The 26904-nt window shown below is 45.0% G+C and overlaps 1 protein-coding gene across 1 annotated transcript; it reads left to right on the top strand.

The window, feature by feature from the left end:
• The first annotated feature begins 810 nt into the window (after nt 1–810).
• On the top strand, nt 811–20925 carry LOC120946891 (trypsin-like). The gene is made up of 5 exons (XM_040361715.1): nt 811–909; nt 5823–5973; nt 12569–12822; nt 17406–17542; nt 20743–20925. The coding sequence occupies exons 1-5, from the start codon at nt 870–872 to the stop codon at nt 20890–20892; spliced, it is 732 nt and encodes a 243-aa protein (XP_040217649.1). The 5' UTR covers nt 811–869; the 3' UTR covers nt 20893–20925.
• Nucleotides 20926–26904: the final 5979 nt, after the last annotated feature.

The following is a 26904-nucleotide window of genomic DNA, read 5'->3' on the forward strand; positions in this document are numbered from 1 at the left end:
CCACTTACCTGTAAACTTGCGGCGGCGTCGCGTAAAGTCCACCCACGCAAGCCCTCCTAATTCAAATGATCCTGGTAGGGGGCGTGGATCATTTAAATTAGGCGCGCTCCCGCGCCGATCGTAATGCTCATGCTCCGTCGGGTAAATTACCCGACGTGCATTGCGCTAAATGACGTCTCACGGAGGTCATTTGTTTTGACTGTAACGTAAATGGCGTCCAGCGCCATTCACGGACGACTTACGCAAACGACGTTAAATTTTCAAATTTCGATGCGGGATCGACGGCCATACTTAACATTGAGTACGCCACCTAGGGGGCATCTTTATCTTTATGCCGCGTATCGCTTACGGAAACGACATTAAAACACTACGGCGGGCAAGTGTACGTTAGAGAATCGGCGTGACTAGTCATTTGCATATTCTACGCTGACCGCCACCTAGCGGTCAGCGTAAATATTGCAGCCTAAGATACAACGGCGCAGGCCGTCGTATCTTAGGCATGTTTAAGTGTATCTCAGTTTGAGAATACACTTAAACATAGGATCGGACTTACGTCGGCGTATCTGCTTATATGCCGGCTTAAATTATTTGAGAATATGGCCCTTTTTTTGTCAAACCTATCTCTAGATGAAGAGAGCCATGTTTGTTATGAAAAAGCAAAATGTCATATGGTCTTTTTCTTGTTCAGATACTAGCACTCGTGGGATAATTTCCATTTGGCTTCCAGAAATAGGTTTGTGAGCAAGGACACCCAAAAAAACACCTTCATCTATATCACATTGACTGCTCTAAATAGTAACTTGAGGGAGTTTCAAACTCTAATAATGTATAAATAGTGCTGATATTCAGATAGGGCTAAGTGTTCCAACATGAAGCTTCTTGTGGTTTTTGTGCTCCTTGGGGCAGCAGGTGAGTCTAACTTGGCATGGGCTTAGGGCCAGATTCACGAAGAAGTGCGGCGGCGTAACGTATTGTAGATATGTTACACCGCCGCAAGTTTTCATCGCAAGTGCCTGATTCACAAAGCACTTGCAATGAAAACCTACGCTGGCGGCCTAAGCCCGCGTAATTCAAAGGGGCGTGTGCCATTTAAATTAGGCGCGATCCCGCGCCGGACCTACTGCGCATGCTCCGTTTTGAAATTCCCGCCGTGCTTTGCGCGAACTGACGTAATTTTTTCGAAAGGCGACGTGCGTAGCGTACTTCCGTATTCCCGGACGTCTTACGCAAACGACGTGAATTTTTAAATTTCGACGCGGGAACGACGCCCATACTTTATACAGCACATACGTGTGCTGTGTAAAGTTAGGGCACCCAAAACGATGACTAAATTTGCGACGGGAAACTAGACTAGCAGCGACGTAGCGAACGCGAAGAACCGTTGTGGATCGCCGTAACTCCTAATTTGCATACCCGACGCTGGTTTACGACGCAAACTCCCCCCAGCGGCGGCCGCAGTACTGCATCCTAAGATCCGACAGTGTAAAACAATTACACCTGTCGGATCTTAGGGATATCTATGCGTAACTGATTCTATGAATCAGGCGCATAGATACTCTGAGAGATACGACGGAGTATCTGAGATACTCCGGCGTATCTCCGCTGTGAATCTGGGCCTTAAATCCTGCACCAGGGGTCTCAAACTGGCGGCCCTCCAGCTGTTATCGAAACTCCCATCATGCCTCTGCCTATGGGAGTCATACTTGTAACTGACTTGTGGCTGACACCTTTCAATGCCTAATGGGACTTGTAGTTTCGCAACAGCTGGAAGGCTGCCTGTTTGATACCCCTGTCTTACACCTAATTACATATTTTCCTTTATCCACTTAAGCCCCGGACCATTTTGCTGACCAAAGACCAGGCTACTTTTTGCGATTCGGCACTGCGTCGCTTTAACTGACAATTGTGCAGTCGTTCAACGTGGCTCCCAAACAAAATTGACGTCCTTTTTTTTTTTCAACAAATAGAGCTTTCTTTTGGTGGTATTTAATCACCTCTGTGGTTTTTATTTTTTGCGCTATAAACATAAATAGAGCGTCAATTTTGAAAAAAAAATGCAATATTTTTAACTTTTTGCTATAATAAATATCCCCAACAAAAATATATAAAAAAACTTATTTTTTTCCTCAGTTTAGGCCGATAAGTATTCTTCTACATATTTTTAGTAAAACTAATCGCAATAAGCGTATATTGTTTGGTTTGCGCAAGATTTTGATTGTGACTGTGACATTGCGACGGACATATCGCACACTTTTGACACATTTTTGGGACCATTCACATTTATACAGCGATCAGTGCTATAAAAATGCACTAATTACTGTGTAAATGTGACTGGCAGGGAAGGAGTTAACACTAGGGGGTGATCAAGGGGTTAAATGTGTTACCTAGGGAATGATTCTGGATGAATTTTAAGGGGAACCCCGCACCAAAATAAAAAAAATGGCGTGGGGTTCCCCCAAGTATCAATACCAGACCCTGATCCGAGCACGCAACCTGGCAGGCTGCAGGAAAAGAGGGGGGAACAAGAGAGCGCCCCCCCCCCCCTGCTGAACCATACCAGGCCACATGCCCTCAACATGGGGAGAATTTCCCCATGTTGATGGGGACAAGGATCTCATTCCCACAACCCTTGCCCGGTGGTTTGGGGGTCTGCGGGCGGGGGGCTTATCGAAATCTGGAAGCCCCTTTAACTAAGGGGAACTCCAGATCCCGGCCCTCCCCTATGTGAATTGGTAACAGGGCACATTGTACCCCTACCATTTCACAAAGAAAGTGTAAAAAAAAAATTAAAAACACACAGACACAGCTGGACAAGTCCTTTATTTAAAATATAAAAATAAAAAATAAATTCCAGCAATGTAATCCCTTCTCTCGATGTCCAATGATGATCCATTCTCCAGCGACGCTGCTGTCTCCACTCATTTTCCAGCGAGGAACAAAACCTGCATGATGCGTAAGAGGGGGCAGGGTCACCTGTCCACGTTGTTGGGTAACCTCCAGCTGTGTCTGTGTGTTTTTTACAATTTTTTACACTTTCTTTGTGAAATGGTAGGGGTACAATGTACCCAGTTACCAATTCACATGGGGGGGTCAGGATCTGGAGTTCCCCTTTGTTATAGTGGGGTTCCAGATTTAGATAAGCCCCCCACCCGCAGACCCCCACAACCACCGGGCAAGGGTTGTGGGGATGAGGCCTTTCTCCCCATCAACATAGGGACATCCTCCCCATGTTGAGGGCATGTGGCCTGGTACGATTCAGGAGGGGGGTGCTCTCTCATCCCTCCCTCTTTTCCTGCGGCCTGCCAGGTTGCGTGCTCGGATAAGGGTCTGGTATGGATTTTTGGGAGACCCCATGCCATTTTTTTTTATTTTTGTGCGGGGTTCCCCTAATATCAATACCAGACCGGAAGGGCCTGATATGGAATTTAGGGGGACCCCCATGCTTTTTTTTTTTTTATTGGTTCTGAAGGGTCTGGTATGGATTTTTGGGGGAACCCCCACATCATTTTTTTAACTTGCACATTAACCTTTAAAATTAACTTTTAAAGAGGAAGTAAACCCTCTTAAGAAAATTCTGAAAAAAAAAACCTGCAAAAAAAAGGCATAATGAGCTAGTATGCATATGCATACGTCACTCATGCACATGGGCACGGGTGCCGTTAGTAACGGCATGCTCAGTGTGCCTGCGCGCCGTTGTCTACAGCGCATGTGCCAAAGACATCGGTGCATGTTCTTTGGAAATATCTCCTAAACTGTGTAGGTTTAGGAAATATTGTAGGTCTACGTGGTCTGTAAGGGTTTACAACCACTTTAACGGTGTTCTGCGGCTTTCGAATTTGACGCGAACACCCCAAATTGTTTGTGTTCGCCAAACGGGCAAACAGCCAATGTTCTAGTCAAGAGTCCAGGCCGAGGTCTGGGAACACAGATAACCAGTAGACATAACAGGCAGGGGTAATCCAGAGGAAGATCAGATAAAATCCGAATCAAGCAGATTCAGGAAAAATCATGCACATTTATGCGCATGAGCCTTATAGCTGACAGAACTCTCTGATGGCCGACATGATGTTCCTGACAGTTATGAATATTTAATCACTCACACAGATAGCAAGGATAACTTGCCACAAATATGTTGCAGTGTTGAATTGTAAGTATGTTAACTTGCTGCATATTTTCACTGGCAAGTTGTACACTTGCAGAGCACTTGAAGCACAAGTTCAAGTTAAAGTGGAGGTTCACCCTAAAAAACATCTATATACCATTAAATCCAGCATACCTCCGACATGTACAGTATGCTGGTATTTATTGATTTTTTCGCTGTACATACCGTTTTAAAGTTCTTTTCTCACTCCCGTGGGGAATAGGCGTAGATGATTGACGTGCGGCTAAGGCGCGTCACGCGTTCCGAAAATATCCGAACTGGGACTCGGCTCTATGCGGCGCCTGCACACAGACTAGGAGCCGTGTAGAGCTGACTGCACAGGCGCCGTATAGAGCCGAGTCCCAGTTCGGATATTTTAGGAACGCGTGACACGCCTTATCCACAAGTCAATCATCTACGCCTCTTCATAGGAACGCCTACTCCTGGCGGTAGTGAGAACCCGGAAGCCGGGTGAAAAAGAACTATAAGACGGTATGTACAGCGAAAAAAATAAAAATACCAGCATACTGTACATGTCGGAGGTATGCTGGATTTAATGGTATATAGATGTTTTAGGGTGAACCTCCACTTTAACACTTTTCCAATTTGTAGCAAATCTGCATGGCAAGTCTCTAGCAAGAGCAAAGTTGCATTGGTGACTCTACAGCAAGAGCTCTGCAAGTCTACAGCATGAAAATTCAGTCACAGTGCCCCCTGTGGTGGGATGACTATAGCACAACAAAACTGAACCAGAACTTGCAGCAGAATGTTTGCAAAGTTGATCGTTGACTTTATTTTGTTTGTTTATTTTTTTTGAGGTTGAACTGGATGGACTTGTGTCTTTTTTCAACCTGACTAACTATGTAACTATGTAACTATGTAACTATCTGGAGTCATGCAATGGGGACTTGCTGCAATTGTGCAACAAACTTGTGAAGCCCGGCAAGTCTAGCAATAGCTTAGCAAGTAATATTCAAACTTGCAGCTCAATTGCTTGCTATCTGGGACAGCAAACCACTGAGTTTGGGGGTTGAGGGGGAAAGAGATATGTGCTGGAAAAGTATTAAATAATTGAGATGCTTCCTGCTAAATGGTTTTCTCTCCTGGGCTTTTGGTCTGTGAGGATGCTGCCTTGAGATCTTTCTCTCCCATCAAGCCTTTAGGACCTAGAGATTGGAGAGCTACAGAAATCCTGTAGATACTTGCTGCTAGAAACTCTCCTGCTTGGCCTATAGAAGAGACAACTGCAACTGCCTCCACAATAGAACTATTGTGTGTTTGTTACGAAAAAATGTGTGCTTTATAAACCGTTGCGCAAACATTGTCTGACATAAACAATTTGGATCTACCACCATTTTATTCTCCAGGGTGTCCAAAATATATCATTTTAGAGGTTTTATCTAATCTTCAGGCCTAAAATTATTTTTTTAAACATATATTCAAAAAAAGTAACAACGGTTCTGGCAGCAAAATAATTAAAATCACGTATTTTCATTGCAAATTTCTAAAAGATATAAACGATTAAAATGAAGGAATGCATTAAAGAGCAAACCATTTTTATTCTTATGACTTTACCAAGTTGTGCCAGATAATAGATGTTATCATGTCGGGAGTCAGAAATGTGTGGACATTTATACATAAAGCCTCTAGCATGTCATTTTCATCTTGCTGTTCCTTACAGCTGCCCTTGACGACGATAAGATTGTTGGAGGTTATGTCTGTACCAAGAACTCTGTGCCCTGGCAGGTGTCATTGAATGCTGGCTATCACTTCTGCGGAGGGTCCCTAATCAACAGCCAATGGGTGGTCTCTGCTGCTCACTGCCATAAACAGTAAGTAAAGAATGAATAATGAATGAATAAATGAAGAAATACGAACAAAATGTTGTCTACTGGAGTTTCCTGTAATAAAGACCACTCACTGCTGCTTTCTTTCCTTGTACAGAGTGACTGGTCTTGTCTGCACCCCTCCTGTAGTTTTCTGCAGGCAGTCTGTAGTAGGTGAAGTTGCTGGCTCCCTCCCACATAAAGGGATAGACATGGTCAGCAATAGTGTTGAGCGGAATACACCATATTCGATTTCGCGATATATCACGAATATATAGACGAATATTCGTGAAATATCCGTTAAAATCGAATATTCGTGATATTTCATCAAAAAATTTTTTTTTACGAAATTTCGCTAATGCGAATGCAAAATTGATTGCGAAATTCTCGTCCGCGCATGCGCGCTAAGAACACGCGAGAACGGAGATCATTTCCTGGATCTTTGCCAGTCGATTTTCGGATCGCTATTTTGTGCTGCCCAGCGAAGCGAAGATGGTGGGGAGTAACTTTTCATCCAGTGAGGAAAAACTGCTGATTAGTGTAAGTAATTTCACCACTGTTATTTCATTATCTTTAACTGCATTTTAGACTAGTTTAAAAGTTAGGATATAAGATCAGATATTAGTATTTCCCAAACAGTGTGTCTCCAGCTGTTGCAAAACTACAACTCCCAGCATGCCTGGACAGCTGGGGGGGGGGTAAATTTTATTGGGGGGGGGGAATGTGAGAAAGGGGTGTTTTTTTAGCAAGACAGGCATGCAGACAAAGACGCAGACAAAGACGTAGACAGCTACTAAACTAGAATAAAACTACTACACCTAAAACTTTTTTTTTTTTTTTTACACGGACAAAGACGTAGACTATGACACGGACAGCTACTAAGCAGGAACTAAAATACTACAGCTAAAACTTTTTTTTTTTTTTTTTTTAGACTGAAGGACGCAGACAAGGACGAGGACTACAAATACTAAACTAATATGCACTAAACACTAACTCTACTTACACAAACTTATATGACTAAACTAAAGCTACATTTTTTTTTTTTTTTTATACACAAAACACAGAGACTAAACACACACTTAGGAAAATAGTTGGAAACAACTGCGCTAAGGTAAGAGATCGGGATTAATAAGCAGCAATTAGGTTGTGTATAAACAAAAGATAACAAATAGGAAAGAAAATAATTGCGCTAAACCCAAATACACACTCGTATTAAACAGGTGTATATGAAGACCATTGTGTCTATAAATGAATGATCCAATGGAATCAGGAAGTCAGGGTTACCTACCCTGCTGATAATGGTATATATAAACCCAGTGATCAACAACATGAGCAGCACTGCTCATGTTGTTGATCACTGGGTTTATATATACCACACTTAGGCTGCATTCACACCTGAGCGCGTATTCATGCTTATTTGCGCGTTTGCATACAGCGTTGTCCGACGTTTTTGTACTTTGACGTTTTTTATTTTAGCCAATAGGAAAAACTATCATCTTTTCATCACTTGTTGCTATGTTGGTAGATTTTTTTAATCTTCTGCATGGGCGACAAGTTCTATTGATTAAAGCGACGAAACGCCCATAGCACACGCCCGTTGACGCGCAAGTCGCTTGAATCGAGCGTTTCCATTACTTTCTATGGGAAATGGAAACGCTCAAATACGCCCAAACCGCCCGATACGCGCGACAAAAAAGGGTCCGGAACTTTTTTTGGCTACAGGCAATGGGCGTCAGGCGCATCAGCGTTCAGATGTGAACCATCCCCATAGACTTTCATGTATTTTGGTCCCTCTGGCGTTTGTGAGCGTCGCGCTACAGGCGACAAAACGCCTAGGTGTGAATGGGCTCTAAACTAAGCTACCTTAAAGAAATGTACACTTACACTAACTACACAGAAATCTATCTAACACTAGGCTACACTAACCTGGACAAAACAACACAAATCTGAGCTTTTATAAAAGCTGTTGGGTCTTTTGCTTTGAAAAAACCAGTTGGTTATAGAAGCAGGAAACTCAGAACTGAAAGCACTATAGGAAGCACAATGCTCTAAGCTCTAAGATCGCAATACACTGGAAAAACGCACAGAAACACTCCACTCTCTAGCCACCTTGTGAATCTGCACTGAAATACTGCAACCTCCATAGCAACCAATAGGAACCTGCCTGCACGACCAGTATATAAGATCACTCATCTTATATACTGGTCGTGCAGGCAGGTTCCTATTGGTTGCTATGGAGGTTGCTAGCCTCTGACAACTGTGGTAGGAGAACTCTGATTGGCCGCGATGCAAAAGAAGGGCGGAGAAAGTATTCGCGAATATTCGTAATACGAATATTCGCGAAAGCGAATATTCGTCAACATAAAAGGATCGCCTCAGCTACTCGGCCCAGGGTCTCTAATCATACCAGCAATGCTTTTAGACGTCTATGGAGATCACTAGGATGTGATCTGTTTTAAAAATAAATTTGAAAAAATACGAATATTCGTAATAGCGAATTTTGGCCGCGATATTCGAGTTATTCGCAAATACTCGAATATGCAATATTCGTAACGAATATTCGCAATACGAATATTCTTGAGCAACACTAGTCAGCAACAATACTCAGGTAGGTCGTGGTGTTTAAGTAATGCTCAATTGGTACTAAGGGGCCCAAAATGTGCCAAGAAAATATCCCCCACATCATTACACCATCAGCCTGAACCATTGATACAAGGCAGGATGGATCAATACTTTCATGTTGTTTACTCCAAATCAGTGACGGTGCATCCATAGAGGGCGCAGGAGCACCGCCCCCTCTCGCTCCTGCACTGCCACTGAAAACAATGCATAGATTCATGCATTGCATGAATGTATGCATTGTCGCCGCTGCTGCCCACTATTCAGATGAATAACGGCAGCTGGTTGGTAGGGATGAGCTTTGTGTTCGAATCGAACCCATGTTCGACTCAAACATCGTATGTTTGATCGTTTGTCGAAAGACGAACGTTACAGGCCGTTCGCACCAAATTCGAGTGACGCGTTACGGCCCATTATTCACTGCGGCATTTCTGGCTGATGATTGGCCAAGCATACACTATGACCCGCATGCTTGGCCAATCACAGCACACGAAAAACGGAGAGCCATAATTGGCCAAAGCCAGGGTGGCTTTGGCCAATTATGGCTCAGGGCTTTAGTACACGCCCCACACTATAAATGGCCACCTGCAGGACGGCCTTATGTAGTGTGTTGCGGCGCTGGTTAGAGATCTGTCAGAGAGAGAGAGAGAGAGGGCCAGATTCACAGCAGAAATACGCCGGCGTATCTACTGATACGCCGGCGTATTTTCAAATTTGCCACGTCGTATCTTGATTTGGAATCCTCAAACCAAGATACGACGGCTTTTGGCATAGATCCGACAGGCGTACGGCTTCGTACGCCTTCAGATCGTAGGTGTAATTCTCCGGTGGCCGCTGGGTGGAGTTCGCGTCGTTTTCCTGCGTCGGATATGCAAATTAGCTGTTTACGGTGATCCACGAAGGTACGCGCATTCGTCGCCTTCTCTTACGTCGTCGCTAGTCGTTTTTTCCCGTCGTAAAGTTACGAGTGCTATTTAGATGGTGTAAAATTAGACCATCCATGTTAAAGTATGGCCGTCGTTCCCGCGTCAAATTTTTTTATTTTTTTTGCGTAAGAAGTCCGGGAATATGAAAGGACGTAACGCACGTCGCCGTTCAAAAAACAGGGGATACGTTACGCCGCCGTAATTGTTCGTGAATCTGGCCCAGTGTCTTTTTTTTTCTAGGTAGATAGAGCAGGCAGGCTAGTCACTGCACTTGTGCTCTGTAGTTTGCACCTAAAGTTACTTGGTGTGTACTGCACGTGTGCTCTGTAGTTTGCACCTAAACCTACTTGGTGTGTACTGCACTTGTGCTCTGTAGTTTGCACCTAAACCTACTTGGTGTGTACTGCACTTGTGCTCTGTAGTTTGCACATAAAGCTACTTGGTGTGTACTGCACTTGTGCTCAGTAATTTGCACCTAAAGCTACTCGGTGTGTACTGCACTTGTGCTCTGTAGTTTGCACCTAAACCTACTTGGTGTGTACTGCACGTGTGCTCTGTGGTTTGCACATAAGGCTACTTGGTGTGTACTGCACTTGTGCTCTGTAATTTACACATAAAGCTACTTGGTGTGTACTGCACTTGCACTTTTTTCCATTGATACATGTTCCCTGGGGCAAGACCCGGGTCCCCAAACCCGTTTTCCGACAATAACTTGCATATTATGCCTCGTTTCCACTGAGCGGATCGGTTCGGTACGGTTCGGTACGGTGCGCTTTTTTGGGTGTTTCCATTATGAAAGCGTGCCATAAAAGCGAACCGTACCGGACCATTCTGGGTCCTGCTTCAGATGTGGGGCCATAGAGAATGGAACGGTTCCATTAGGGCGGACCTACAAATACATCTCACTGATTGGTGGATGTGCTAGGCTTTTTTTCCAAAACTTTGCATGGTCCCGGATGGTCCTATTTGCAGTGGAAATGCTCTGCAGAATAGACTGGACCATTCTAACGCGTTCCATTCTAAGCGACCCGAACCGATCCGCTCAGTGGAAACGAGGCATTAGGCTTTAAAATGAGCACTTTTGAATTTGAACGTTCGAGTCCCATTGACGTCAATGGGGTTCTAAATGCGCTCCGTTCGAAGGTTCTGGTGCGAACCGAAGGGGGGGGTAGTTCGGCTCATCCTTACTGGTTTCCTGTGGAAGTGTCTATCAGAGCCTTACAGTTTTGGTGTCTTGCGCGGCGTCCATCGGCGGCCTCGTCGGGGCCGGCGTCCGTCTGCGGCTTCGGGTGTCCTCTTCGTCGGGTCCGGGGTCTGTCTGCGGGCTTCGGGTGTCCTCTTCTTCGGGTCCGGTCCAGTCTGCGGTGTCCTCGCGTCCTCCCCGCTCGTTTCCCGCGCCGAGTTTTGAATACTGCACCGACATATGCCGAGCACAGTACATCGTTTTAAGGAGTGCGGCAGTCCAGGATCTTCTTCTATCCAATGCACCTGTGCATAGCCAGCACCATTTTTGGTTTAGTGGGACGGAAGCAAAGCCAAGGGATCAGCAGTTTTTAGAGCGGTATCATCTCTCACTTCAACAAATGTTTGAGTCGGAAGTTCCGATCATCTGTAACCAATTCCGACGCACAAAAATCCTACGCATGCTCGGAATCAATTTGACACATGCTCGGAATCATTGAACTTAATTTTTCTCGACTTGTCGTAGTGTTGTACGTCACCGTGTTCTTGACGTTCAGAATTTCCGACAACATTTGTGTGACCGTGGTGTGATCCACGGTTTGGATGTTGGAATGTCCGATCGTCTGTACACAGCATAACAGTTCTATAGCATAGGATTTGTACAAGAGAAGTTCAGGTACAAGAGAAGTCCTCGGACGAGAGGGCATCCGTGATAGGCGGAACACTAAACACAGTGGGCCAAATTCTCGTAGGAGCGCGCATCTTTGTGTGGGCGTAACGTATCCTATTTACGTTAAGCCTCCGCAACTTAGACGGGCAAGTGCAGTATTCTCAAAGCACTTACTCCGTAAGTTGTGGCGGCGTAGCGTAAATAGGCCGGCGTAAGCCCGCCTAATTCAAATATGGAAGATGTGGGCGTGTGTTATGTAAATGTTATGTGACCCCACGTAAATGATGCTTTTTACGTACGGCGCATGCGCCGTCCGTGGACATATCCCAGTGTGCATTGCTCCAAAGTACGCTGCAAGGACAGATTGGTTTCAACGTGAACGTAAATTACGTCCAGCCCCATTCACGGACGACTTACGCAAACAACGTAAAATTTCCAAAATTCAACGCGGAACGACGTCCATACTTAACATTGGTACGCCGCATGTACGCCTCATATAGCAGGCATAACTTTATGCCGGGAAAAGCCTAACATAAACGGCTTATCTGTACTGCGTCGGCCGGGCGTACGTTCGTGAATTTGCGTATCTAGCTGATTTACATATTTCAATGCGTAGATACGACGGGTCAGACTCAGAGATGCGACGGCGTATCTGGAGATACACCGTCGTATCTCCTTTGAGAATCTGGGCCAGTGTCTCCTGGGAAGCTTAGTGTTCCCCCTATCACGGAACAGCAGAAAGAGGAGGCGCGGCTTTTGAAAAATGGACGGCCGCGGTCTGCATGTCACAGATAAGGTAAGCATATTAGGTTACCGGGGTATAAGACGACCCCCGACTTTTAAGAAGAATTTCAGGGGTTAAAAAGTCGTCTTATACGTTGGAAAATACGGTATTAATATTATTATTGTTATTTGTGTTGTTAATAATAATTGTTGTTATAATAATAATAATATCAACTGCAACACTAATAATATTAATATTTATGGTTACCACATCTTGTGTATGGATGAACTAAACAATTGTAAAAAATCTATTCTTGGAGAAATTAGATAATTTAGTAGAATATGTTTTCTGTAATTCACTATTGCTCCAGTGAAGTTAGCAATTATTAAAAAGTTTAGCCAAAAATACAATACAAATATTATGGCATGTTCATGTAAAGAGTACTGTTGCTCATGTACACTGTGATCTTGTTATCTAAAGAAAGGTGGAAGTCAGACTGGGAGAACACAACATCTTTGTAAGTGAAGGTACCGAACAGTTTATCAGCAACTCCAAGTCCATCAGACATCCCAAGTACAATTCCAGGACCCTGGACAACGACATTCTGCTGATCAAGCTCTCCACTCCAGCTGTCCTCAATAACTATGTCAACGTCATACCCCTTCCATCCAGCTGTACCTCCGCTGGTACCAGCTGTCTGATCTCTGGATGGGGAAATACACTTAGCAGCGGCTGTAAGTCTGAAGCATCTATCATTTTCTTACATATGTTCAATATTTTCTGCCATTTAGATTTCTTTTCCAGAAACCAATAGATTTACTACACTGCATAACTAACAGCGCAAGGAGAAAAATAAAAGCCGATCATTGGCTTCTGTCAAAAGGACATCGGTCCCGAACAGGAAGAGCCACTGCCACCTCATCTGTGCCCACCAGTGCCACCTGCCAGTGCCCACAAGTGTATATCAGTGCCGCCAATCAGTGCCCACCAGTGCCACCTGTCAATGCACATCAGTAGTGCCAAATAATGCCCATCAGTGCCTCATCGTGAGTGCCAACTATCAGTGCTGTCTATCAGTGTCACCTACCAGTGCCCATCAGTGCCACCTGTCAGTGCCACCTATCAATGCCCTTCAGTGCCACCAATCAGTGACAGCTCTCAGTGCTATCTATCAGTGCCCACCAGTGCCGCCTCATCAGCGCACATCAGTGAAGGAGAAAATGTACCCGTTTGCAAAATTTTATAGCAAGCTATGAAAAATGCTTTTGTTTTTCAACATTTTCCTTTTTTTTTTTCTTTTCTTCTTTTTTTTAGCAAGAAATAAAAATTTGCTATGACATCAGTGGTTTCTAAGGACACCCCTGGTGCCTTAGGGACCAGTGGCAGTGGGAAGCCGTCATATATAGAAGTCGTAGAAATACCTCTTCCATATACAATGCATGGCCTCCTCTGTACAGGATAAAAAACAAAATAAATAGTGAGCAGCTACAAATTTTTATTCTGGTAACCAGATACCCTTAAATTAGGCTCAGATACGAGCGGCGTAAGTGTCTTACACCGTCGTATCCTAAAGTGTAATTTTTAGGCTGACCGCTAGGTGGTGCTTCCATTGCGGTCGGCCTAGAATATGTAAATGAGTAGTTACGCTGATTCACGAATGTACGCTTGCCCGACGCAGTAAAGATACGCCGTTTACGTAACGCATTTTCAGGCCTAAAGTTATTCCATCAAATAGCTGGAATAGTAATGTTAAGTATGGCCGTCGTTCCTGCGAAATTTGAAAATGTTATGTCGTTTGCGTAAGTCGTCCGTGAATAGGGCTGGACGTAATTTACGTCCACGTCGAAACCAATAGGACCGTGCAGCGTAGTTTGCCGCAATGCACACTGGGATATGTACACGGACGGCGCATGCGCCATTCGTAAAATACGTCAATCACGTCGGGTCACCCGCCATTAACATAAAACACGCCCCCTCAGCCGAATTTGAATTAGGCGTGCTTACGCCCTCCCGATTTACGCTACGCCGCCGTAACTTAGCAGGCAAGTACTTTGTGAACCATGTACTTGCCTCGCTAACTTACGGCGGCGTAGTGTAAACACGATACACTACGATACACTACGCCGCAGCAAAGTTAAGGCGGTTTTTATGAATCTAGCTATATGTATCTGATGAAAAAAAATGGATATAAACCATGAATAAAGAAAGATCACCAAGTGAATGATGTGCTGACAAAATTATATCAATAAATGTCAAATATAAAAGTCCCAAAGAAGTCGTGTGTGAACTAAATGAAGCTTGATTGGTGCATTCCACTAGGTGGATGATTCCTAGATAAAAAAAAAACATACGATATTTCCCCACTTGAACGTGATGCACACTGGTGAAAGAAACCACCACTAATTTCGCAGAGGCTTAGCGGAAGTGTTGAACCCTAAAAAGCATATCCTCAGAGGGTCAACAAAGCTGGATGTACTCAATGGGTGTATCAATACAGGACCAGATCTTCACAGGACAATAAACAGCAAGTCCACCAATCGAAAGGAGAAGATGTGTAATGCTTGGAGATAATGACCCACGGACGATCAGACCATAAACCCGATATGATGGAAAAGAGTGGAACAGAAGAAGAACATAGTGTAATACTGTAGGCAATGAGCGTTTAATAGTAGATGGAAACACTTACATGAAAGTGGAAGGAAAACAAATGTGCGTGGCAGCAGTGGATCTAGGAATCATCCACCTAGTCGAATGCACCAATCAAGCTTCATTTAGTTCACACACGACTTCTTTGGGACTTTTATATTTGACATTTATTTATATAATTTTGTCAGCACATCATTCACTTGGTGATCTTTCTTTATTCATTGTTTATATCCTGTTTTTTTCATCAGATACATAGGCCCGGATTCACGTAGAATCGCGTATCTTTGTGTGGGCGTAACGTATCCTATTTAAGTTACACCTCCGCCCAGCCCTATTTGCGAACGACTTACGCAAACAACGTAAAATTTTAAAAATTCGACACGGGAATGACGTCCATACTTAACATCGGTACGCCTCATGTACGCCTCATATAGCAGGGGTAACTTTACGCCGGGAAAAGCCTAACGTAAAGGGCGTATCTGTACTGCGTCGGCCGGGCGTACGTTCGTGAATTTGCGTATCTAGCTGATTTACATATTTCTAGGCGTAAATCAGCGTACACGCCCCTAGCGGCCAGCGTAAATATGCAGTTAAGATCCGATGGCGTAAGAGACTTACGCCGGTCGGATCTAATACAAATCTATGCGTAATTGATTCTAAGAATCAGGCGCATAGATACGACGGCTCGGACTCAGAGTTACGACGGCGTATCTGGAGATACGCCGGCGTAACTCGTACGAGAATCCGGGCCTCAGTGTTTATATCTCCTCTGTACAGGAGCCTCCTGTAATAAAGACCGACACTCACTGCTGCTCTCTCTCCTTGTGCAGAGTAGGGATGAGCTTCGTGTTCGAGCCGAACTCACGTTCGACTCGAACATCGTATTTTTGACAGTTCGTCGAAATACGAACATTACGGGCTGTTCGGGCCAAATTCGAGTGGCGTGTCACGGCCCATAATTTACTGCAGCATCGCAGTGCATTGCTGGCTGATGATTGGCTAAGCATGCACTATGACCCGCATGCTTGGCCAATCATAGCTTGCAAAAAACGGAGTGCCATAATTGGCCAAAGCCAGGGTGGCTTTGGCCAATTATGTCTCAGGGGGTTTAGTACACGCCCCACACTATAAAAGGCCGCCTGCAGGTCCGCCTTGTGTAGTGTGCTGCGGTGGTTAAGAGAGAACAGAGAGAGACAGAGAGAGAGTGTCATTCTTTGCAGGTAGATAGAGCAGGCAGGCAGGCTAGTCAGTAACTTAGAATTACAGTGTGTAGGGGATATATATGCATCCCAGGTGTTGTACATATATTTATACACTGTATAGTTTAGCTAGATCCGCACTTCCTAATTTACTGACAGGCAGGTGATTGTGCTAGCTACAGTATTCTCACGTGGTGTACTATCTGTGTCCTCTGCAGTGTGCACCTAAAGCTACGTAGTGTGTGTACTGTCCGTGTCCTCTGCACATTGTGCACCTAACGTAAAGCTGGTGTTTCTCATATTTACTCCTAGAAGCAGAGATCTTCTCATATTATTACTACAGGCAGGGTATATTGCTGCAAGTACTTTAATGTGGTGTACTGCCTGTGTCCTCTGCAGTGTACACCTAAAGCTACGTGGTGTGTGTACTGTCTGTGTCTGGTGGGACAGAAAGTGAGGTGCAATCTTCTGAACAGATGCACACAGACAGCAAAACAAATGCTACAGGGGTGATAACCCTTATCTATGTTTTCAGAAAAGCTTAAAAATTTATTTTATGGCTGGAGCTACACTTTATAAAAGTACCAGTTCAAAATTACAAACAGATTCTACTTAACAACAAACCTACAGTCCCTGTCTTGTTTGCACCACCTGTATACTGCTGTTCAGAGTATATAGGGCCAAAGGGGCTTGTAATGACCTGGGGGGAGGGGGCGGGGAAACCCATGCTATTTTTCTCAATGATTTTCATCCATATTGCAGGGACCAGACATTACATTAAAGCCGCAAGCAGTTTTAAATGACTTTTTTCTTATAGTAATGTCATTTTGTGCAGGGACAATTCTAAACATGTACCACTTCACAGGCATACTATAGACACCCAGCAGGTACGATATTTAAAGGAATTTTTCATTTTTTTTTTTCACTTTAAGCATCATTAAAATCACTGCTCCAGAAAAAACGTCAGTTTTAAAACTTTTTTTATACATGTTCCCTGGGGCAAGACCCGGGTTTCTCAAACCCATTTTCCGACAATAACTTGCATATTGGGCTTTAAAATGAGCACTTTTGAATTCGAACGTTCGAGCCCCATAGACTTCAATGGGGTTCTAAATGTTCGCGTGAACGTTTGGTCTGTTCGAAGGTTCTGGTGCGAACCGAACAGGGGGGTGTTCGGCTCATCCCTAGTGCAGAGTGACTGGTCTTGTCTCCGCCCCCTCCTGTAGCTTTCTGTAGGCAGCCTGTAGTAAGTATAGTTTATAGGCCCCTCCCACAGCTCTGCTCTGTGCACAGGCTATGTACAGCACAGTGATTATGTCACTGTTATTTTCTAGATTTGCAAGAGGATTTGGTGCACACAACATGGCTTTATATAATGTGCAGCCATTAGAGAACATATTTAAATAATAGTTATTGTGCCTGGAGTTCAGCTTTACATCAACCTCTTTCTTCTTTCTTTTTTTTTTTGTCAGCCAATTATCCAGATCTCCTGCATTGTGTTGATGCTCCTGTCCTGACTGATGCTCAATGCAACAGTGCCTATCCTGGAGAAATCACAGATAACATGATCTGCGTTGGATACTTGGAAGGAGGGAAAGATTCCTGCCAGGTAATGTGTTTTGTCTTTGTTTTTAGCAAAGAGACCTACAAGGCTAGGGTTGCCAATTTTTTTCTTTGTACACACTATAGGATAACAGACCTGAGACACCTTCGGGCATCCCCTCACCCTCCTGTCAAGCCATGTTACGAGTTACATTCCTGTTTGAATAATGAGTCCGGGCTTCAGACAGAATGAAACCTGAACACATGATTCAGAACCCGGACTGTCCATACACATGGCAACCCTATAAAAGACGTTAGGAAAACTTAACTGCTATGCATTTGCTAAGGCTAAAAGATCAAAGGAAAAGGAACATTACACATAATTACACATCATTTATTTAGTTTTAATAGGTCCCAATACCTTTGACAATATAGGGCCAGATTCACGTAGGTCGCCGCATCTTTGAGGGGGCGTAGCGTATCCTATTTACGCTACGCCACCTTAAGTCAGAGAGGCAAGTGCTGTATTCTCAAAGCACTTGCCTCCTAAGTTACGGCGGCGTAGCAAAAATGAGGCCGGCGTAAGCGCGTGTAATTCAAATGAGGATGAGGGGGGCGTGTTTTATTTAAATGAATGGTGACCCGACGTGATTGACGTTTTTTACGAACGAATGCGCCGTCCGTGTACATATCCCAGTGTGCATTGCGGCAACGTACGCCACAAGGACGTATTGGTTTCGACGTGAACGTAAATTACGTCCAGCCCCATTCACGGACGACTTACGCAAACAACGTAAAATTTCAAAATTTTGACGCGGGAACGACGGCCATACTTAACATTGGCTACGCCACCTAGGGGGCAGCTTTATCTTTACGCCGGCATACCTCTTACGGAAACGGCGTATCTTTACTGCGACGGGCAAGCGTACGTTCGTGAATCGGCGTATCTTCTCATTTGCATATTCTACTCCGAACTCAATGGAAGCGCCACCTAGCGGCCAGCGGAAATATTGCACCCTAAGGCCTAGTACACACGAGAGGATTTATCCGCGATTCTTCCTGGCCATTCCTGTGTGTGCTGCGGGGTGTGCTGCGGATGTTCTGTGTTTCTGGTGCTCTGGAGAGCCTTAGTTAGCTGGTATCTTCGGCGGTGTACAGCTCCACATTAAGGCCGAAGAAACACCTTCCTCTGCTCTGCTCGCGGAACATCCGCAGCACACCCGGGAATGGCCAGAAAAAAACAGTAGTTCAATCCAGCTTCTCATTTCCGACTCCTCCCCCTCCTTTCATGGCTGCTGACCCGCTGAGCCGCTCCGTCCTCACTGCTCAATGTGCAGTGACAAGCGGCTCACGAGGTGTGGCTGTCCTGGAAGGGATCCCCACGCTGCTCTCCCTGCATGTGTGCTGCTACGTCTGTGAAGAGGATGTGGGAGTGGGAAGATTAAGGAGCCAAAGACCACATTGAGAGAAGTCACTAACTGAGAGCCCCTGGGGACCATTCAAGTAAGTGAGCACTGTGACCAGACCCCCTACTCCCCCCTCCTTCTCCCCCTCGGGACCCCTCTTTCCTTCTCTCCCCTCTTCCTTCTCCCCCCACCTTCTCTCCCCCCTCCTTCTCTCCCCCTTCCTTCCCCACCCTCCTTCTCTCCCCCTTCCTTCTCCCCCTCCTTCTCTCCCCCTTCCTTCTCCCCCTCCTTCTCTACCCCTTCCTTCTCCCCCTCCTTCTCTCCCCCCTTCTCCCCCTCCTTCCCCCTCCTTCTCTCCCCCCTTCTCTCCCCCTTCCTTCTCCCACTCCTTCTTTCCCCCTTCCTTCTTACCCTCCTTCTCTCCCCCCTCCTTCTCCCCCTCTTTCTCTCCCTCCTTCTCTCCCCCCTCTCCCCCCTTTCTCCCCCCCTTCTCTCCCTTCCTTCTCCCCCTCTTTCTCCCCCTGGACTACAGAACCACTCCCCATGATACGATAGAGACGGGGAAAGTGGAAGGTGTTTGGTAGTCCAGGCGCATTCCCTGTCCTAGGTCAGCAATGTTATTTCTTCATAGATATAGCGTGGTAAGTGAACATTCTCAACTTATTACAGGAAGTGTGTTACTGCATCTTCAGGTGAAAAATCTTTAAAGAAAATGAGACCACGCGATATTACTTTTTTTGCGGTTGGGTTTAAATCCGTTTTAATTGCTGTTATTATACAGTAGCTATTGCTAAATGTACTGCACTCTCCTACACCAACTTTTCCTTCTCAGTTGACTGCCTCTTTTTTCAACTACCATTGTTTGTCTTTTCCCCACACTTTCAGTTTTTTTTCTTGAACTCAAATGTTACCCCTTTAAATGTCCATCATGTTAGAATGTAATATGTGACACATGTTTTTTTTGGAGCAAACCACATTCGCTGGTGGAATTGTGAGGACTGTGAGAAATGAACAAATTAAACAGCTGCACACCGATGACATATCCAACATCAAGACTATTCCAACAAAGGCCTTGGCCTTAGTCCTGCCCAAAGTCCTCCTTCTGTGACACATTTAACCACTCAGGGCTTAGTCTACAACTAAACTTGTCATGAAATGTGTCAGCAGGAAGCATAGGTGTGCGCAGCCTATTGCAGTAGGGTGTGCACCTCAAAGCTCCAACACATATGCGTTTTATGACATATTAACCGGCCTCTTCCCCAATAGTAATCCTGAAACAATGGGGGGGGGGGCACGCAGAGGGACCTGGGCAGCAGAAAGAAGAGGAACTGGGACAGGAGGGGTGGCATATATTTGCACCGATACCCTTTATTTTCCTCCTGTGACAGCTGAATTTCGAGAGGGAGAGGAGGAGAAGCCTACTTTCAGCTGCTCTAGAAGAAAATACAGATCGGTTCCACTAATTCCCCCCCCCCCCCTGACTCCTATCCTGTCTAGGTTCTGGGGGTCGGCAAGTAAGGATCATGGCTTACCTCTCATCTGTCCTAGATTGAAGGGGTGCCAACTCCAGGATTAGGGTGTGCCCAGGCACACCTGGCACACCTATGGCAGGGAGGGCTTTTGGTGAGGACTATGGCCAAGTTTTTTTCTGGTCATCATGTTGAATACATCATCGGTGTGCATTTATTTTGTCTGTTCTTTGGCCTAGATTTGGATCATGGATTGCTCACTTTCAGCCAGCACCCAAAATCTGAGAGACTAGAGAGCAGCGGATGTTTGTCTGTCACTTTCAACTGTGGGAAATGCTTTGGAACCATTAGTTAGTTACATGATGGATACTTATTATGTTTTTTCTCCTCAGGGTGACTCTGGTGGCCCGGTGGTGTGTAAAGGAGAATTGCAGGGTGTTGTCTCCTGGGGATACGGTTGTGCCCAGAGGAACTATCCTGGAGTCTACACCAAGGTCTGCAACTACAACTCATGGATCCAAGACACTGTTGCCGTCAATTAAAAATAAACATGTCATGTTGTATCTAAATTTTAACCTTAAATGTATCTTTATTAGAAAATATTTCATTGTTTTTAAACGGTCATATCAAAATACAGCTTAACATTGAAAAACACAGAAATCAAATCTTGTTCTATGAAAGAACTTGTTTCACATACACAGACGCATAACCATTTCTATCGACCCCTGCCTATAAGCACTTCACACCTTCCTTCCCAAAACGAATTCTACAATTATAATATACAGTGCATCCAGAAGGCATTCACAGCCCTTCACTTTTTTCACATTTTGTTATGTTACAGCCTTAGGCCCCTTTCACACGGTCGGGCCGTTCAGTCGGCGGACCTGAACGGCTGCTCCATGCAATCCTATGGAGCGTTGGATGTCACCGGAGACATGTCCGCAGACATCCGACCCGATCCGATCTGCCAAAATCAGACGGATGGTGATACGCCCCCAACCGTCCATGGCGGATCGGATCGGGTGAGATCTGATGAAAACGGACATGCTGTTCATTTTCATCAGATCTCTCCATAGGAGACAGCGGTGCTGGACAAGCCCCTCCCAGCTCAGTGAGCACAGAGGGACTTGTCATCCGGCGGCTCAGCAAAGATCAGCAGAGAGATCTCCTGCTGGACCGGCGGGAGTTGGCAGACTTCGTAGCGATGGAGTCCGCTTCGTGTGAAAGTCATTATGGGTTATTGTTTAGGCCTTATTCCAAAATGGATTAAATTCATTATTTTGCTCAAAATTCTACAAACAATAACCCATAATGACAATTAGGGTTGTCCCGATACCGATACTAGTATCGGTATCGGGACCGATTCTGAGTATTTGCGGGAGTACTCGTACTCCCGCAAATACCCCCGATACCAAAATAGAATACTTCCTCCCCCCCGCCGCCGCCGCCACCGTTACGCCGCATCCCGCCGCAGTTACGCCGCATCCCCGCTACCGCCGACTGTGTAATATGCGCCGGGAAATTACAGCTTTGAATAGCTGTTATGATTTGCGCCGCGCATAGACACTCCCCCTTGCTCGGGTGAACTGTCCAATCCAGAGCGAGGGGGAGTGTCTATACGCAGCGCGGCGCCAATCATTACAGCTATTCAAAGCTGTAATGTTCCCGGCGCGTATTACACAGTCGTCGGTAGCGGCGATGCAGCTAAGCGTGACATGGCTGGATATGGGGGGGAGACATGGCTGCATGGGGGGAGACATGGCTGGATGGGGGGAGACATGGCTACATGGGGGGAGACATGGCTGGATGGGGGGAGACATGGCTGGATGGGGGGGGAGACATGGCTACATGGGGGGAGACATGACTGGATGGGGGGGAGACATGGCTGGATGGGGGGGAGACATGGCTGGATATGGGGGGAGACATAGCTGCATGGGGGGAGACATGGCTGCATGGGGGGGAGACATGGCTGCATGGGGGGGAGACATGGCTGGATGGGGGGGGAGACATGGCTGGATGGGGGGGAGACATGGCTGCATGGGGGGAGACATGGCTGGATATGGGGGGGACATGGCTACATCTGGGGGGGACATGGCTGCACCTGGGGGGGACATGGCTGCACCTGGGGGGGACATGGCTGCATCTGTGGGGGGACATGGCTGCATTTGTGGGGAGACATGGCTGCATTTGTGGACACATTTAAAAAAAGTATCCGTATTCGGTATCGGCGAGTACTTGAAAAAAAGTATCGGTACTTGTACTCAGTCCTAAAAAAGTTGTATCGGGACAACCCTAATGACAATGTGAAAGAAGTTTGTTTGAAACCAATTACAGCCTCTAGGCTTTTTATGTATGATGCTACAAGCTTGACACACCTATTTTTGGCAGCTTCTCCATTTCTTCTTTTCAGGACCTATCAATTTCCATCAGGTTGGATGGGGAGCGTCAGTGCACAGCCATTTTCAGATCTCCCAGAGATGTTCAATCGGGTATTAGTCTGGGCTCTGTCTGGGCCACTCAAGGACATTTACAGAGTTGTCCCATACCCACTATTTTGTTATCTTGGCTGTGTGCTTAGGGTCATTGTCCTGTTGAAATAGGAACCTTCTCCCCAGTCTGAGGTCCAGAGCTCTCTAGAATCGTTATTCATTAAGGATATCTCTGTACAATGCTGCATTCATCGTTCCCTCGATCCTAACTAGTCTCCCAGTTCCTGCCGCTGAAAAACATCTCCACAGCATGATGCTGACACCACCATGCTTCACTGTAGGGATGGTATTGGCCAGGTATTGAGCGGTGCCTGTTTTCCTCCAGACAGGATGCCTGCCATTGAGGTCAAAGAGTTCAATATTTGTTTCATCAGACCAGAGAATTTTGTTTCTCGTGGTCTGAGAGACCTTCAGTTGCCTTTTGACAAACTCCAGGTGGGCTGTCATGTGCCTTTTACTAAGGAGTGGCTTCTGTCCGGCTACTCTACCATACAGGCCTGATTGGTGGAGTGCTGCAGAGATGGTTGTTCTTCTAGAACAGGGATATGCAATTAGCGGACCTCCAGATGTTGCCAAACTACAAGTCCCATGAGGCATAGCGAGACTCTGACAGCATCAAGCATGACACCCAGAGGCAGAGGCATGATGGGACTTGTAGTTTGGCAACAGCTGGAGGTCCGCTAATTGCTTATCCCCGTTCTAGAAGGTTCTCCTCTCTCTACAGAGAAATGCTGGAGCTCTCTCAGTGACCATCCAGTTATTGGTCACCTCCCTGACCAAGACCACTCTAGGAAGAGTCCCAAACTCTAGGAAGTTTTGGTGGTCCCAAACTTCTTCCATTTACAGATGATGGAGGCCACTGTGCTCATTGGGACATTCAATGTTGCAGAAATGTTTCTGTACCCTTCCTCAGATCTGTGTCTCTAAACAATCCTGTCTCAGAGGTCTACAGACAATTCCTTGGACTTCATGGCTTCATTTGTGCTCTGACATGCACTGTTACCTGAGAGACCTTACATAGACAGGTGTGTGCCTTTCCAAATCATGATCAATCAACTGAAATTTACCACAGGCAGACTCTAATCAAGTTGTAGAAATATCTCAAGGATCATCAGTGGAAACAGGATGCACCTGAGCTCAATTTTGAGTGTCATGGCAAAGGCTGTGAATACTTATGTACATGGGATTTTTTTGTGTTTTATTTTTTTATAAATTTGCAAAGATTTCAAACAAACTTCTTTCATGTTGTCATTATAGGGTAACGTTTGTAGAATTTTGAGGAAAATAATTTATTTTTATTTAATTTGGAATAAGGCTGTAACATAACAAAGTGTGGAAAAAGTGAAGTGCTGTGAATACTTTCCAGATGCACTGTACACAGGGCCACCATCAGGAATTATGGGGCCCCTTACACAGCTTCAGGCATGGGCCCTCCTTTTATAAAAAAAAAGAAATAAAGAAAAATATATATATAAAAAAAGGGGGGTAGCCATCCGGGGCCCTGGGGACCTCTCTGGGCCCTTTAATAATAAAAATATATATATATATATATATATATATATATATATATATATATATATATATATATATATATATATATATACACACACAAGTTTTTTTTTTTTTTTTTTTTTTATAAAAATAAATTACAACAAAAGGGGGGTTGCCATCCGGGACCTCTGGGCTCTTAAAAAAAAAAAGAAACCTCTGGGCTCTTTAATAAAAAACAAATAAAAAAAATATATAAAAAAAATAAAATAAACATTTATAAAAAATAATAAAAAAAAAAAAGGGGGTTGCCATCCAGGGCCCTGGGACCTCTGGGCCCTTTAATAAAATAAGAAAAAAAATATAAACAAAAAAAAATAAAATAAACATTTATATAAAAAAAAGGGGGGTTTGCCACATGGGGCCCTGGTGACCTCTGAGCCCTTTAGTGAAAAAAAAAAAAATTATATATATAGAAAAAAAAAGAAATAAAATAATATAAAAAAAAACGTATTTTTTTTTATAATAATAATAATAATAATAATAAAGATTTGTTTTTGTTTTTTTTAAAGGGGGTTGCCATCCGGGCCCCTGGGGACCCCCGGGCCCCTTACAGGTGTACTGCCTGTACCCCCCTGATGGCGGCCCTGACTGTACATGTCATGTAGTTTAACAAAATACTCCTAACACCTTCCTTGTATGTCCATTTCCAATAGGATGCAGTTAAGCATCTTACAGTAGTAAGTACGAGAAAAAATAACTGACTGGTAACCTTAGACATCCTCTGTGGTGTAAAGCTCAGCAGGTACACAGAAGGATCCAATTGAATTTTCTATTGCAAAAAGGGTGAAGACTAGGGCCTCTACATTTTGCCAAAACGGGTGGATCTTTGGACAAGTCCAGAACATGAGTTATAATGTTCCTATTTGTTTATGACACCTCCAGCACCAATTTGATATATAATGGTTAAAGTGATAGTTGACCTGTTGACCTGTTCAGAAACAAATTGAAAAGTGAACTAATACATTACGCTGTTCCTAAATATGCCACATTTACAGCAAGCACTGCTTTCCACTTTGGGTCTCATATCAGATGCTGATGTCATCAGCAAGCCACATGTCGTTTTCTGTGCTTTTATTTCTTGCCCAACATGGCAAACAGTTAACTCGAGGTAGACAGAGAAAGGTTGGTGAAAGGAGAATTTCCAGATTCAGGCCTATAGATAACGGAAGCAGTCCTGCCTCCAATGGGACTTTAACTCACGTCGCCACTCCAGCCGGAGTGGGTAAAGTGTACCTGGACAGGCCTCTCACACCGACCTGGCAGCCAGAGTATCACTTAGAACTTCTGAGACGGAACAAGTCTCTGCCACCGACTTGGCTCTAATGGAATTTGAATTAGGAGTGGAACCTCTGCTACAGGCCCTTTACTCAGGAATTCTCTCAGTGAATACAATTTTGCCTGAACCTCCCTCAGGTAGACTTCTTAGTTTGGGGTCACCGACTGACAAGTTGCAGCATACAACTTCTCAGTGTCCGACCACCCAGATCCCCGATGGATTGTCTAGGCCCTGTTGGATTGCCTGCCTCCGGGCTCACCTCAGACCGACTCCCCACCGAACAGCATAACTCGCTTGGGATCTTCCTCATGAAGTGTGGGGACCCAGTAAGTCACTGGGGCCCCCTAGCAGCTTTAGTTGCTCTGGGCCATTAAAGCCCAGAGTCAGGAACTCCGCGTAGCACGTGCGCCCCGGTCTGGTAGGCCATCTCGCCGGGGGCCTGTGATGTGCGCACACCCTAAAGATGGGTGCCGCACCTGGAACCAGGAACGAGCGAAGACCCCACAAAATGGGGCACGCTACCATCACGATCTCCTGTTTGGACATCAGCAGACTCTGACCACTAGATGGAGGTAAAGGGTTGTGATCTAACCAACTCCCATTGATCACTGGGCTTCTATTGTCAGCTACATGGAAAATTACATTCCTTTCCATGTTTAACCCACAAGCTGATCAGTTGATGTTAACCCTTCCCCACCCGGATGTTACAGTGGTACTGTTTTTTCTAATGACAATTTGTATACTAGTATCTACATTAGTCACATGCTTCTATGACTGCTTTTGCAATTTTTGCAAGTTTTTTTTTTATTAGCAGTTTATTTTTAAAAGTGCAATAAATTAACTTTCTACTTAGTCAAAGGTCAAAGTATTAATGCTTTACACCCAGAGCGCTGCTTCTTTGATTTTTTTCTCACTGCTTCTGCTTGCCATTTTTTCACTGCTGCATCATCTGTGGCCTCTTAAAGTGGTTCTAAAGTTTTAAGGTTTTTCACCTTAAAGCCTCATACATACGATCGGATTTCCATCGGACCAATTTGTGGATTTTTGTTTCGAAGAGCGTTGGCCGTGAAGTTGTTCTGCATACAGACGGCAGAATTTTTTCAGCCAACATTCACAAACTAAGTGTTTGCTCTTTAGCGCCACCCTTTGGGCAACTTCTGCTAATGTGGTCTTATGGTTAGCATTGGTTCCGAGCATGCGTGTTTGTACTTTGGATTTTAGTCTGACGGATTTGTGTA

Source organism: Rana temporaria, chromosome 8 (genome assembly GCF_905171775.1).
Source record: "Rana temporaria chromosome 8, aRanTem1.1, whole genome shotgun sequence".
In the NCBI taxonomy this organism is placed as follows: Eukaryota; Metazoa; Chordata; class Amphibia; order Anura; family Ranidae; genus Rana; species Rana temporaria.

Coding starts and splice junctions, on each gene's coding strand:
- LOC120946891 (XM_040361715.1), top strand. CDS start 870: ATGAAGCTTCTTGTGGTTTTTGTGCTCCTTGGGGCAGCAG. Junction 12,823..17,405: donor AAATACACTTAGCAGCGGCT/GTAAGTCTGAAG, acceptor TTTTTTTGTCAG/CCAATTATCCAGATCTCCTG. Junction 17,543..20,742: donor GAGGGAAAGATTCCTGCCAG/GTAATGTGTTTT, acceptor TTTTCTCCTCAG/GGTGACTCTGGTGGCCCGGT.